We start from the raw sequence: 15,624 nt of genomic DNA on the forward strand, positions 1-15,624 counted from the left end.
GAGACCTCACTTGGAGTATTGTGTACAGCACTGGAGACCGGATCTCCAGAAGGATATAGATATGTTGGAGAAAGTGCAGAGAAGGGCTACTAAAATGGTTTATGGATTACAAAATAAACCTTACCAGGACAGGTTAAAGGATCTTAACCTATATAGCCTGGAAAAAAGACGGGACAGGGGGGATATGATAGAAACATTTAAATACTTAAAGGGAATCAACAAGGTAAAGGAAGGGAGATTATTTAAAAGGAGAAATACTACCACAACAAGAGGACACAACCATAAACTAGAGGGGCAAAAGTTTAATGGTAACGTCAGAAAATATTACTTTGCTGAAAGGGTAGTGGATGCATGGAATAGCCTTCCAGCAGAAGTGGTAGATGTTAATACAGTGAAGACATTTAAGCAAGCATGGGATAGGCATACGTCTAAGCTGTATGTAAGATAAGGCCAGGGACTAAGGAAAGTATTCAGAGGTCGGGCAGACTGGATGAAGCGAATGGTTCTTATCTGCCGTCACTTTCTGTCTTTCTATGTTTCTTTTGCACCAGACACAAGAATGGGGGGGGGTCCCTAGACCTCCGTTCCTAGCTTTCTTACTTCACCTGCATTACCTCGCGCAACGGCACAGGGTGGAGATGGCAGAGGGATGGACTCCAGTGGAATATATGTATGGACCATGGGGAGTGAGGGGACACACAGGTATAGATGGTAGGGGAGGCAGAAATGTACAGGTGGGGGGGGCATGGGCACTGGGGGAGAAGATGTCAGTGGGATATGGGCTTTCGGGGGTGTCAGTGGAGTATGGGCACTGGGGGAGAAGATGTCAGTGGAGTAAGGGCACTGGGAGAGAAGATGTCAGTGGGGTGTGGGCACTGGGAGAGAAGGTCTTCTTAAACACAGGTGACTCGCGACATATAAGAATCACACAGATGCAGATTATACGAGGACTTTTATTCATGGAACTCCACAGCGGGATCATACGTGTTATTTTAGCCGATTTCCAATGAGAGACGTTGATGAGAATGACGGGTAAAACACATGATTGGAGAGAGCGGGAAATCTCCGGAATCCGCTTATTGGTCTCTGGCAGTAGATCAAAAAATGTAAAGACAGACATAGCGTTAACATGATATGAATGAGATCCCTGATAGTGCTCCGCGGAACAAACACTCTAAACACCGATTACGATATGTCTGTCCCACTGACACGCACCTTCTTTCATCCCTTCCTTCTCGTTCACACATCATAACTCACTTCCCATCACACTGAGCCACTACACATCATAACTCACACCCTCACACCTACCACACATCATTCCTATCACACCCAGCTACATGCGGCTGTTCTGAAACATTTTTTCGGTGGGGGAAATAGTTCTGACTTGGATAAAGGAGCCTCTACTGTTAGGAAAGGGCCGCTCCTGCTACAAACGGACAGGGGAAACGCACTCTTGTTCAGCATTTCCCTGAGGTAGACTAGTAACATCCATAGGGCACCGTTTTGTTCTTCGGCACCTATGGACATGTATGAGTATGTCGGCTTCACCCGGTTCAACCATAATCCTTCCATATTGATCAGGCTCTGCCTTAGTCCTAGGGGCAGCTGGACCTTAATCTAGATGTGAGGGACAGTTTAAATGATGGCACTCTGATGTCCGTCCAACGTCTGGACCGGGCTGAAGGCCATCTTCGTCTCCTTCCCTTGTTTTTGGCAAAGTCTGCTTCTCACGATCATCGAAACCAGAAGAAGAATGACGAGACAGCAGAGGATCAGAGAAACTTTCCCTACTGGAGAAGACGGAGAACATCTTATGAGAGGAGAACGGTAACTAAAAGTAGAAAAAAATAAATGAAAGTCCAGAAAAATACTCACCAGTTTCAAGAGCTCTGCTTGGGTGGCTCTGCTTAATAGGTTCGTCCTGGAATGGTCACAAATGGTGAGAAGATTATGCAGGGGAGAGGAATGAGTTAGTTGGCCCATAATGACAATGGTTTACCCAGTGCACAGAACACCAGTTTTAATCAATGGGTTAATGAGGGGCCAACACGCGTGTACACGCTTACACCGGCCACGGCTCACAACTGAGCCCGGGTGGATTTCATACATGCTTAAAGATAATTAAAGGGACAGTTTACTGGTTGCTAGGCACGCAGCTGGTGGGTGGGGGGAAAGGGGCCCCCGGGGATTTACACAAAAATGTTAAGGGACCAAGAAGCTGTCTTATAAATGGCCAGGGCCGTCCCGTGCCGGTGGCGCTCACCATGTATATTTGCGGTCGGTCCTTTAGGCAGGTGATATCTTTCTCTTCCAGGAACCTATCGAGGAAGCGATGGCTGCAGTCGCTAAAAACTTCATCCATGTTGTATCTGAGGAAAGAGGTAAGTAAATACTAATCACTGCCATAAACAAGGCGGTCATTGACTAATGCTGAGGGGCCACAGACGCCACAAATTCTTCACTATTACCTTAAGAAGCCTGCAAAATCTTTTAATGGACAAGGGTCACAGAGCAAAGTTTTCTCAAGAAAACTTCTAACTCTTCGTCAGTGAGCTTATACACTAAAATTGACCAAAAACCTGTTTCTTAGACGTCTTTAATATGTATTGAGCTGTTACATGTCATACACACACTGTCCACTTGGTGGCGCTGCACGGTAACTATTCTATGACGAAGGAAGTCAGTCCGGATCCTGCGAAAGGATTCGCTACAGCATTCAGAGACTCTGAAGTAGGACGCTAAGGGTTAATTCACAAACAGCTTGACGTAGACATAAATATTAATTACCAGTTGAAAAAAGGAAAAAAATCATATTCGGGTAAAAATCCCTGCTTTTCCCCGGCGGTTATGAAATTGATGGGCTTTTCACTTCTGGCCTCAGTGACATCATCAAGAGAAGTAACTTATGACTTAACGCCCCCTCCCCCCCACGCAGCGTCCATGCTGCTGGAATGGCTTCTCACCCGGTGCGTCTCGAAAGCAGACACTTCCCCGAGGCAGCCGGGCAGTAACAGGTCTCCGTGTCGTGATACATTCCCAGGTTGTGTCCCATCTCGTGTGCTACGTACTTGGCCAGTTCTCTGGGGCTGAGTCCAGTGTCCTACAGGGTAAAAAATATCCCCAAAAAACATGACATGTATTTATATAGCGCCAGCAGATGCCGTAGCGCAGTTACAATCAGAGTCAGTAAAAATCATTTAACATCACACCCAATAACAGACTGGCACAAAAAGGAGAAGAGGGTCCTGATCTATAATGTATCGTAAATCAGTGACCGGCCCCTGTATAATGTATAGATAAATCAGTGACCGGCCCCTGTATAATGTATAGATAAATCAGTGACCGGCCCCTGTATAATGTATAGATAAATTAGTGACCGGCCCCTGTATAATGTATAGATAAATCAGTGACCGGCCCCTGTATAATGTATAGATAAATCAGTGACCGGCTGCTGTATAATGTATAGATAAATCAGTGACCGGGCCCCTGTATAATGTAAAGATAAATCAGTGACCGGCCCCTGTATAATATATAGATAAATCAGTGACCGGCCCCCTGTATAATGTATAGATAAATCAGTGACCGGCCCCTGTATAATGTAAAGATAAATCAGTGACCGGCCCCTGTATAATATATAGATAAATCAGTGACCGGCCCCCTGTATAATGTATAGATAAATCCGTGACCGGCCCCTGTATAATGTATAGATAAATCTGTGACCGGCCCCTGTATAATGTATAGATAAATCAGTGACCAGCCCCTGTATAATGTATAGATAAATCAGAGAGCCGGCCCCTGTATAATGTTACAGCTGGGGGAGGGGCTCTCAGCTCTCCTAATTGGCTGAAAACAGTAGTAGGAGCATAAGGCAGGATGGTGGGAGGAGAATGTGCTCTTATGGGTGGATCAGAAGGCAGGGCGATGGGTGGAGCATGGGAGGGGCATGGAGCAGGCTGGTGGGAGGGGCATGGGCTTTAAGTCAGTATTGGCCCCCAAGATTTTGGATGGTGGCCCTGTTGATACGTTCCATCCATATGGCGCAGAAAAGACCCAGTAATCCCGGGGTGAGAATATTAACGAAGACGATTGGTTCACCTTGATGACGCCTCCGCTATGAGACGGCGAGCACATTTTGCCAAGAAAAGCTTCTCCGAGGGCGTGATTCTGAAAACGCATCCCGCTGGGAGAAAAGAAACAAAACTGAGAGCGTTTGGGAAAAAAAAACAGTTATTTGTAGTGAAGACAAACGGACCCCGGATCTTCACTCAGAGATTATTCCGTTCCTCCTGCTGCAACGACTCAAACCTTAATCAGTCGTTGGTCTCGTCTTAGATTCAGGAGCCGTATGTCTATCCCACGCGTGGTTAATACCCACACTGTATTACCCTCTACCACTTCTGCTGGGAGGCTCTTCCACTTATCCACCACATTCTCAGTAAAGTAAAACTCCCTCTATGTCTCTCTTTCCAGGATAATTTCTCTCTTGCAAACCAATTTATAGCTCTCCTCTTACGGGGTCCCCCATAACTGTCCCCAAGACTCCCGGTGAGGTCTGTAAAGTGGCAGAACCTCCTCCCTCTCCCCGGCTACTAATGCCACTGGCCATACAACCCAGCCTTACGGCGTCGCCGGACCATAAATAATATTGCCATAAAGTTCTCCGTGTAGAACCTTGGGAGAACCCAACTGTTCCCTCTATGAAGGCAGACCTCTCGCTGCTCGGGTAGAGGGGTCCTCAAAGCCTTCTCCTCTCAGAGACGGTTAAGGAGAACCGTAAGGAAGACCCTCGCAGACATCACTCCGTCTCTAGTGGTCCGTACCTTACGAGCTGCAGGTTGTCGTGATGTTTCCTGGGCAGTAGGACTCGTCTTCTCCACTCGAGGACCTGCAGCAAGGTCGAGGACGCCTTCTCGGAGACATTCGCTTTGTTTTCGTGCGTCCAGATCTCCGTTCCCACCAGGAAGATCTGAACGTTGATCTTCAAAAAGATCTATAAAAATATATATAATATATAATTCCCATGTGACATGAAATCGGTCACTGATAGGCTATCCTGTGACCGCCCCCCCCATCAGACAGCCCGGGGACAGGCTTTATTGAAATGGAGGACAGTAATTAAGGGTTAATTTTTTTTGCCGGGGAGGCTGTACCTGGTTTAGATGATGAGCCATCGCCATGAGGTGGTGCCGGGTTCTCTCCAAGTCTTCTCCGTGACGCTGGAACTGCAGGACAATCAATGACCGTTACACCGATAATTCCTCCCCTGCTTGCCTAGCAGTCACGCTCTGTCTAGGGGGCATCCCCACACCAGTGCGCAGTCTCATTTCCCCGGTCTCACCTCCATATCCTGCTCTCTTGTAATCTGATCATTTACAGCTATTGCACAGCTAACATCCCTGCTTGAATACAGGTGACGTAGACTTAGAAAGGCCCCAGAGTCCCTCTACGAATCTCGCTCGCTTACCTCTGCCTTATCAGCCACCAGGAACAACTCAACGTTGTATCTCTGCTGCCGGGCCTGCCACGGACATACAAAGGGTTAAAACATATTACACGGAGGGGCAGTTCTTTTATCATCAAGGCAACTTTTCAATATCATTATGGACCCCGAACATACACCCCGGAGGTATAAAGCTGGGCATCACTATAACTGCTCATCGATTAATGGGTTAATTACAGGATAAATCGAGATACCCTAAAAATCTAGAGGATGAGGGGGGTTATTGCCCCTCTGCGATAATCCGGGTGCAGCGGTGGTCTCGAAGCATGTGAAGTCAATGGCCCTCAGACCCCACCCCACCGGGTTTGCTGCTGGAATGGTCAGGATGGGGTCTCGGGTAACGGTAACGGGATTTCATTAACTTGGGGGTTACAGATATTTTTCTAAGTAGATTTGAGGTTAAAGAATAGAATTTCTCAGTACTAATCACACAGTCAGACTCTCTGACTAATGGAAGTCTATGGAGGAACGGACTTCATTAGCATCGCCATAAAGCATCAGCTCAGTGTGGTGTTTGAGCCAGGAAAGTCACATAAAATATCACATGACTGACAGCGACGGCGGCTCCAAGTCTGCAGATAAAGGGAGTTTATTAGAGCAAAAGGAGATAAAAACAGGTCACCGGCCTGTATACTGTATACAGCGCTGGGGGTTATATTACTGTATACAGCGCTGGGGGTTATATTACTGTATACAGCGCTGGGGGTTATTACTGTATACAGTGCAGGGGGTTATATTACTGTATACAGCGCTGGGGGGTTATATTACTGTATACAGCGCTGGGGGTTATATTACTGTATACAGCGCTGGGGGTTATATTACTGTATACAGCGCTGGGGGGTTATATTACTGTATACAGTGCTGGGGGGTTATATTACTGTATACAGCGCTGGGGGTTATATTACTGTATACAGCGCTGGGGGGTTATATTACTGTATACAGCGCTGGGGGGTTATATTACTGTATACAGCGCTGGGGTTATATTACTGTATACAGCGCTGGGTGGTTATATTACTGTATACAGTGCTGGGGGTTATATTACTGTATACAGTGCTGGGGGGTTATATTATTGTATACAGCGCTGGGGGTTATATTACTGTATACAGCGCTGGGGGTTATTACTGTATACAGCGCTAGGGGGTTATATTACTGTATACAGCGCTGGGGGTTATATTACTGTATACAGCGCTGGGGGTTATATTACTGTATACAGCGCTGGGGGTTATTACTGTATACAGCGCGGGGGGGTATTACTGTATACAGCACTGGGGGTTATTACTGTATACAGCGCTGGGGGTTATATTACTGTATACAGCGCTGGGGGGTTATATTACTGTATACAGCGCTGGGGGTTATATTACTGTATACAGCGCTGGGGGTTATATTACGGTATACAGCGCTGGGGGTTATATTACTGTATACAGCGCTGGGGGTTATATTACTGTATACAGCGCTGGGGGTTATATTACTGTATACAGCGCTGGGGGTTATATTACTGTATACAGCACTGGGGGTTATATTACTGTATACAGTGCTGGGGGGTTATATTACTGTATACAGCGCTGGGGGTTATATTACTGTATACAGCACTGGGGGTTATATTACTGTATACAGCGCTGGGGGTTATATTACTGTATACAGCGCAGGGGGGTTATATTACTGTATACAGCACTGGGGGTTATATTACTGTATACAGTGCTGGGGGGGTTATATTACTGTATACAGCGCTGGGGGGTTATATTACTGTATACAGCGCTGGGGGTTATATTACTGTATACAGCGCTGGGGGTTATATTACTGTATACAGTGCTGGGGGTTATATTACTGTATACAGCGCTGGGGGTTATATTACTGTATACAGCGCTGGGGGTTATATTACTGTATACAGCGCTGGGGGTTATATTACTGTATACAGCGCTGGGGTGTATACAGCGCTGGGGGTTATATTACTGTATACAGCACTGGGGGATGTATTATATATGATTATATCTCACCTGTCTGTGTGGCCCCTGCAGGAAGCGGCGCTCTCGTTTCGGGGTGACGGGCTCCGTGGAGGGGGGGAGCTGTTTGCTCATCAGGTACTCCCCGGATTCGGACGAGATTCCCTCAGAGGTATAAATCTCATCACCGAGACGGATAGAACCGCTGCAGAAGAGGTTAAATGATTTATTAAATGGAGTCCCCCAATATGCATGTGCCCCCCTCTTCCTGTCCCCCGGCTATTACAGAGTAACACTGTTGGGGGGCATTGAGACTCCACCTCAGATGACAGAGGAATACTCAATTAACAAAGAGTGTCCCGCGGGGCCCTCCACTCACGCTCAGGGGCCCCGTTAAAATCTATAGTCCTCAGGCTCCTGGGTGTTGTTGCTCCTGCTGCCGTGTCGTTATTTAGGATCTAAATTGTGATGTCATGAAATGAATAAAATAACAGACGTTCTGCATTTACCTGAGACCCTGACACACGCAGAGCGAAGCCGAGGATTCTGGGAGTCCGTCCGCTGTCCCCGTGTAGCAGCAGTGAGCCTGAGAGGAGAAGGCACAAGTCACACTGCATTCCCAGCCCGCCACCCGCCGGCCGACAGAATACAAAGTGAGGGGAGCGCAAGACCCGGGGGAGAGGGGGTGACAAACCCACTGCACACAGCCGCACGAACAAAGGGTTAAATTGGAAGGAATCTTGTCAAATGGCCGAAAGCTTTCATTAGTCGGCGTGTGAGGCAGAGGACGCCGATAATTGCGTGTTACGTGTCAAGGCATGTATAGTATGTAATGGACACTGACACGCCGTACAATTTGGTGGCTTCTAATGTTAGGAGCTGTAGGCCATCTGTTTGTGAGGGCCGTGCGAGGGCCGTGCGAGACGTTGTTCCAGTGCTGTCACATTCTCAGATAGATCGTAATCGTAAACCCCCCGGCCGGCTCCGGGTTAAACAAATCCTCCGTGACTCCATTTCACGAGCACGTGGGCCACGGATGTATCTTCACGGGGACCCCATTATTAGATGGTGTCCCCTGGAGTTATTTATACCCAGGAACTCTCTGGGTCCCTGCGGAGAAACGCCGTGACGCGGGGGCGGCATTGTGGTACCTACCACTCCCTGCCCACTTTCCTTTCAAAAATGGGCAGCTTCCAGGGGTACCGCCCACTGACATCGGCAGATTGCCCACTAACGTCAGAGGGGCTGCCCACCAGCATTCTGAAAAGGGAGGGCTCCGGGTAGCCTGGATCCCCCCGTTATCTATATGCGGAACTTTAAGGAGAGAGCTGAGGGTCAGACTCCCCCGGAGAGTTCCCTCCATGATGTTGGGGGATCTGCCGCCTTGGATCGAGTCGGCCGCAGCCACAATACTTCGGTGCCAGCAGCCAATCCTCCCATATGATTTCTGTAGAAATCACTCCCCTATAGTGCTGCGCGGTATCACGGAGACCGGGTGACCCTCCCCCCACTCCTTAACTTAGCACCTTATTACGCAAATGTTATCTATGGCAAGGCCATCCGTGATGCGCGGATATTAAACCCTGGAATGAACGAGATGAAACTGGGAGCGTTTATATGAGCAGCGATCCGTGATCTCAGTAGTCTCTGTCTACTCGCTCTACTGTCAAGTAATTGCCCCGGGGCAGGTACATACCCGTAACCTCCATGACCTTATAAACCAGGTTACAAAGGAATGATTGACAGGCATTCCTTGCAGCCTCCAGCAGACAGAGCGTGTGTCAAGTTCGGGAGCATGTCAAAGCCATCAAAAGGAGAGCCCTTCCCCCCTGTTCTGTGCTCCAATGGTATGACCCAGCCCTCTACATTAGTGATCAGGCCCAGACTGGCCATCTGCATGCCGGGGAACTCTTCTCTGGGTCACTACAGGGAAACTCCGTGTCGCGGTAGGGGCATTGCGGTGCACCCCACTCCCGCCCACTTCCCAACAAAAGCAACATCAGAGGGAACCGCCCACTGACTTCCGCGGGACCGCCTACCCCTATCCCACAAGGGAGGCTCTGGGTAGCAGGTGCCACAAAGTTCCCAGGTATAGCCAGCTGGCACGCCGGGGCCCCATATTTAGAGCGCATTGCAGTACGTGAGCATAAAACCTTAGCGTGCGGCCGCGCATGTCCAAACGTTGGCCACACCTACACCGTCAGGCGCCCGCTGGCCTTGAAGTGCCAGGCCTTTCCCATCATGGCCAGTTCAGCCCTGGTTGTAATCAGTGACTGACAGTATTGCCTGCTACTTCATTTAAAGGGACATTATGATAAGAAGCCCATAGTACCTACCAGGTGCCCCGGTGATTCTGAGACCAACGTCCCATCTTCATGGTAGTGGAAGGCGGTAAAGTCCGGCGCCAGCAGATCCCTGGAAAGCAAGCGTTCTAAAAATAAATATTTCAAATAAACAGAAAATTTAAATATTTCAAATGTATTTTAATGACATTTATTAATATTCCGTATATCGTAGATCAGTAACCGTAAAAGTGAGAAAATTTTGGAGAAATGAACCAAAAACAATATAATATCATATATAATATAATATTGTAAATTACAATATAATATAATATAATACACAATATAATATAATATTATACAATACAATATAATATAATATCATATAATATAATATCAAATAATATCATATAATATAATATCAAATAATACCAGTATATAATACAATATATCATATAATATATTATATTAATATAATATATAATATCATTAATATCATATAATATATGATATAGTACTATATAATATAATATATAATATCATATAATAGAATGCAATACAATATAATATCATATAATATACAACAATATATCATATAATATCATATAATATATCATATCATATAATATATAATATAGTACTATATAATATAATATCCTATAATACCATACAATATAACGTAATATCATATAATATATAATACAATATATCATATAATACAATATAATATCATATAATGTAATATCATATAATGTAATATCCTATAATACCATACAATATAATATCATATATAATACAATATATCATATAATATCATATAATATATAATATCATATAATATAGTATATAATATAGTATATAATATAATATTATCCTATAATACCATACAATATAATATCATATCATATAATAATATAATAATAGTAATATAATACAATATATCATATCATATCCTGTTTACAATACAATATAATATAACATCATATAATATAACATCATATAATATAATTAGATTATATTAAGCGTCTAAAAAGGATTGACTTGTAAACTCTGGGGACATCGTGTAAACGTCTTGACGTGACCGTGTTTCCGACGTGTCCTAACAAGCGGCCCTCGCTGGCGGGGGAGCGGGGATCACGCTGGCCCCCAGGGGCCTCTTTTTTTTGTTAATGTTTCCGCAGTGAATGTTCCCAAATTTAAACTTTTAAGTTAGTGTATAGTTAGTGAACATTCCACGGGGGGAACCGCCGGTACCGCTGGGGCTTTACAACACGAGTCCCAAGAAGGGGCAATTATTATTATTATTTATCATAGCGCCATCATATTCAGCAGCGCAGTACAATGGGTAAACAGGACATAGCAAGTAGAGCATCGCAATTTGGATCTACAGAAACATAAAAAAAGAAAAGGAAACATTCCTTCGCTATATTAGCTTCTACCATTTCTGCTGGGAGGCTCTTCCATTTACCTACTACCCTGATGCTGAATATTTCAGTTTTTTTTTTTGTTTTAATCATACAGATGGTAGATTGTAAGCTCCTTTGCGCAGGGCCCACCATATCTGTAAGTCCAAACTATGATGTGATGCACTATTTTTATACCCACTGTACTGCGCTGCAGAATATGGCAGCACTATATAAAGCAATAAATAATGATGTTTGCGAGTAACACCACTGGCTGGAGGCGAGGGCACGCGAGATTACAAGATGCCATCTGTACCTCTGATGTTAGAGAGCAGCGTGCTTTTACCATTGGCAGGGTGGTGGATAAGTGGAGCAGCCTTCCAGCAGAAGTGGTAGGGGTTAATACAGTAAGGGAATTTAAACTCTCCGCGCGTGACTTTACCTTGAAATAGGGGGAATAAATGAAAGTTTGGGTAAAAAGTGATACAGAAACATCTTTAAGACTCTACAGAGTGATTGACAGCCATTTAAAGGGACAGCACATGGTGTATATTTGGCTGGAAGCACCGCGATGGGAAACGATTAACCAATGAAGCGCCCTCTGCGGGGTTCTCCTCGTTCCAAGAACCCGGGATCTGGCGCGTAAAGGGTTAAGTGAGATTTATGGGGTTTCATTAACGCTGAAATACAGAATTTTCTTCGTGAATTTCTTGTTTTTGCCCTCATTCTGCGCTCTGTTTTAACGAGACCCAGAAGAAAATCGTCTGTTCTGATTGGTCTCTTGGAGCCAATCGGAATAATGCTTAATAATTACACAGATCTGAACCCCCTTATAACGTTGCTCCCTCAATGCTTAATTGTAGTACTTACTGTGCCTTGCGCAACGTGAGGAGGTGATCTCTCTGCCCGATTCGTAAGACAAATTCAATCGCGTTCTCGGATTTTCCCTGAGTAAAAGGCGAGATGAGAGTGTCAAACAATTCAAACCCTAAACCTAAAAAGGTAAATTAAATTGAAGACGAGACTTATGAGGTTTGGGGTCTCACAGCATATAGACGAGGCGGGGGCCCCCAATTCTGTTATATTCATGATTCTTTCTCATTTTGCCTTGAATTTCGTTTATTTAACCCATTTTGTGATGCATTTCTATCGTAAATCTCCGAAAATCATTATTTTGGATGATTTTTGCTGTGAAAGCGTGGGTTTTGGAGGATCTCATATGACTCTTACCTGCTGCTCGCGACTCCCCCCGGCCCCCGGCTCGCTCCGGATCCGCCGCACGAGGAGGAGATGGTTTGGGGTCGGGTCTGGATCTTGGAATTTTGCGCTGGGAACGGCTTCAAAAAAAAAAAATCACCAAAAACATGCTATTTACTAAAAGTGGAGATAATTCTACGGATCTAAGGCTCCGTTTATCACGCAGGCTGCAGAATAAGATTCCCTATACCGAGCGTCATCATCAATTATCATTTATTGGTTTATATAGCGCCATCATATTCTGCAGCGCAGTACAACGCCGACGGGCAGAAGCGCATCCCGACTCCACCGATCATTGCTAAATTTACAAAGCGGTAAAACGAGGGGCCGGAACTCGGCATCGTTAAAAGACGTGAAAGGGTTAATCCACGTTCATTCACGGGGCAGAAACCCCAAATAAATTCGGCAAAACCCCAAATATTATTCATTTATAGTACAGCGGTGAGCCAAATTATACTATTTATACATAAAAACACCAAGAAAATCATTATCGATGTAATGGAGCAGCCTCCCAGCAGAGGCGGTAGAGGGTAATACAGTGAGGGTATTAAACATGCATGGGACAGACATACGGCTCCTGAAGACGAGGCCAGCGACTGGTTAAGGTTTGGGTCTTTCTAACGGGGTCTGATCTGCCGTAAAATTATGGGTTTTTTTAACCCTTTCAGTGCCAGAGCCAAGGTTTATTAGCGTATTAACCCTTCGCAACGCCTGCATTATTTTCTCTAAAAGAAGCATTACATGCCGTTTAGTCCATCTCTCCCAGTGCATAAGTGTAAATAATGGTATTTAGAATATATATATATATATACATTGTACAGCGCTGCGGAATATGATGGCGCTACATAAATCAATAAATAATAATATTAATAATATTAGCGAAAAGCAAACCTATAATAAATAGTCAGAGGACGGAGCGATGACTGGCAATGAAATAGTTAAACAATAAGCCTGAGGTCAGCATTTTTTTTTTATACTAAAAATAGCAAATTGTACGCATTTACAGAAAAATCTCCTGTTGGGTCATGTGTACAGAGTGTGTGCAGAGTGCGTACAGAGTGTGAATGCGAGAGCTGCAGGACCGCAACGCCGTGAGAGCGATCCCTGCCAAGGTGTGTGCGAGGCTGTACCTTGTGCCGGGAGATGCAGCCGCAGGAAGGTGGCCGTGCAGAGTAGGTACGGCAGGTGGGTGGCCGTGCAGAGTAGGTACGGTAGGTGGGTGGCCGCGCAGAGTAGGTACGGCAGGTGGGTGGCCGTGCAGAGTAGGTACGGCAGGAAGGTCTTCATGTCGCCCGGAGAGGCGGCGGAGGAGAGTGCGGGGACGGACTGCGCTCACAATCATAGCATTTAATGGCTGTGAAGAGGAGGAGGCGGCAAGTACAGGCAGGTTGTGGCTACAGAGCTAAAGCTGGCTCCCGGCAAACCCCCCCTGGGCAGCCACTACCCCCACAGGGTCTCAGCAGGGCACTTCAAAAGGCTCTTAATCTCCCAGAGCGATCTGAAGACAAGTAACCCGTGAGTGCCTGAAGCCGCATTGCTTTTAATCATTCTACCGTACTGAGAGAGTGGTGGATAAGTGGAACTGCCTGCCAGCGGAAGTAGTGGGATAGGCATACGGCTTCTGAGTCTAAGACGAGACCACAAGGATTGAGCGAAATGCTGAGCATTTTTTTTTATATTTTTTTTTACCCTCCGTAATTTTGGTTTAAGTCCAAATGGTTCCGCAGGAGACCGTCTCCCTCCTCACTTAGTAAACGGATCCCGGAGATGCATTGCAGTCCACAGAAGCCCATCGGCCTTTTTATTTAAAAACATGAAAATACATTTATTTTTAAGTTAATGCATGCTTTTTTTGTCATGTTTGATTTCTAATAGTAATTATTATTATTTAATAATACTAATAATACTACTAATACAAGTACTAATAAAATAAATAATAATACATAATGCATTTTGATAATTATTATTATTATTATTACTACTTAGTATTACTACTACTAGTATTACTACTAATAATAATAATAAGATAAATAATAATACATAATGCATTACTAGCATTATTACTATTATTATTCTTATTTAATAACACTACTACTAATAAGATAAATAATAATACCCAATGCATTACTATCACTATTACTATTATTATTAAAAAATACTAATAATAATACTAATATTATTATTATTATTATTATCTTTTATTTATATAGCGCCAACATTTTACGCAGCGCTTAATACAATACATAAATTCAAGGGATATGACAAGACAAGAATTGACAGACTAAGACAAACCGATACATTTGGTGGAGAGAGCCCTGATCGCAAGCTTACAATCTAGAGGGAAAATGGGGTGATAAACATAAGGCATAGAGAAAGGGTGAGAGGTAGTGTGGTGGTCGTATCGATGACAAGGATGTTCTAGCAGCTAAGATAGTGAGGCTTCTCTGAAGAAGTGGGTTTTTAGATGTTTCTTGAATGTCGGGAGGGAGGGTGAATTCTGAAGGTTCCTTGGGAGCAGATTCCAGCGATATGGGGCAGCTCGAGTGAAATCTTGTAGACGGGAAAAGGAAGAGGTGATGAGTGAGGAGGAGAGCCTTAGCCCATGGGAGGAACGTAGGGATCGAGTAGGAGAGTATTTGCTAATGAGGTCAGAAATGTACGGAGGAACAGTGTTATGGATGGCCTTATATGTCAGTACCAGGATCTTAAATTTAATTCTAAAGGTAATCGGGAGCCAGTGGAGGGTTTCACAGAGGGGGGAAGCAGAAGAGGAGCGACGTGCAAGGAAGATGAGCCTAGCAGCGGCATTAAGGATAGACTGTAGAGGAGAGAGTCGAGACAGTGGAGTGCCAACCAGAAGAGTGTTGCAGTAGTCAAGACGGGAAATGATAAGTGAATGAACGAGATAGTCGTGTTGTTAATGGTGATAGAGAATTCAGGTAGTGGAGTGGAGATGGAGGGAGGGAAGATAATGAGTTCCGTTTTAGAAAGATTAAGTTTCAGGTAGTGTTGTGACATCCATGAAGAAATAGCAGACAAGCAGCTGGTGATCCGGGACATGAGAGATGGAGAGAGATCAGGAGAAGACAGGTAGATTTGGGTATCATCTGCATATAGATGATACTGGAGGCCAAATGAGTTGATTAGTTTGCCAAGAGATGAAGTATAAAGAGAGAACAGCAGAGGGCCAAGGACTGAACCTTGGGGGACACCAACTGAAAGTGGAAGGGGTGATGATGTGT

The 15,624-nt window shown here is 44.9% G+C and overlaps 1 protein-coding gene across 1 annotated transcript; it reads right to left on the reverse strand.

The window, feature by feature from the left end:
- Nucleotides 1–1,595: 1,595 nt before the first annotated feature.
- On the reverse strand, nucleotides 1,596–13,929 carry ADAM33 (ADAM metallopeptidase domain 33). Its single transcript, XM_053458068.1, has 14 exons — nucleotides 13,513–13,929; nucleotides 12,356–12,462; nucleotides 11,996–12,072; nucleotides 9,777–9,855; nucleotides 7,950–8,026; nucleotides 7,495–7,645; nucleotides 5,465–5,518; nucleotides 5,151–5,222; nucleotides 4,821–4,990; nucleotides 4,096–4,180; nucleotides 2,964–3,100; nucleotides 2,264–2,369; nucleotides 1,876–1,921; nucleotides 1,596–1,790 (listed from the first exon to the last, which is right to left on the reverse strand). Exons 1-14 carry the CDS (start codon nucleotides 13,667–13,669, stop codon nucleotides 1,636–1,638), a joined length of 1,473 nt encoding a protein of 490 aa, XP_053314043.1. The 5' UTR covers nucleotides 13,670–13,929; the 3' UTR covers nucleotides 1,596–1,635.
- Between the last annotated feature and the right edge of the window lie 1,695 nt (nucleotides 13,930–15,624).

The sequence above is a fragment of the Spea bombifrons genome, chromosome 1, assembly GCF_027358695.1.
Source record: "Spea bombifrons isolate aSpeBom1 chromosome 1, aSpeBom1.2.pri, whole genome shotgun sequence".
Lineage (NCBI taxonomy): Eukaryota > Metazoa > Chordata > Amphibia > Anura > Pelobatidae > Spea > Spea bombifrons.

Coding starts and splice junctions, on each gene's coding strand:
- ADAM33 (XM_053458068.1), bottom strand. CDS start 13,669: ATGAAGACCTTCCTGCCGTACCTACTCTGCACGGCCACCCACCTGCCG. Junction 12,073..12,355: donor GGGGGAGTCGCGAGCAGCAG/GTAAGAGTCATA, acceptor CCTTTTACTCAG/GGAAAATCCGAGAACGCGAT. Junction 4,181..4,820: donor GACAACCTGCAGCTCGTAAG/GTACGGACCACT, acceptor CTTTTCTCCCAG/CGGGATGCGTTTTCAGAATC.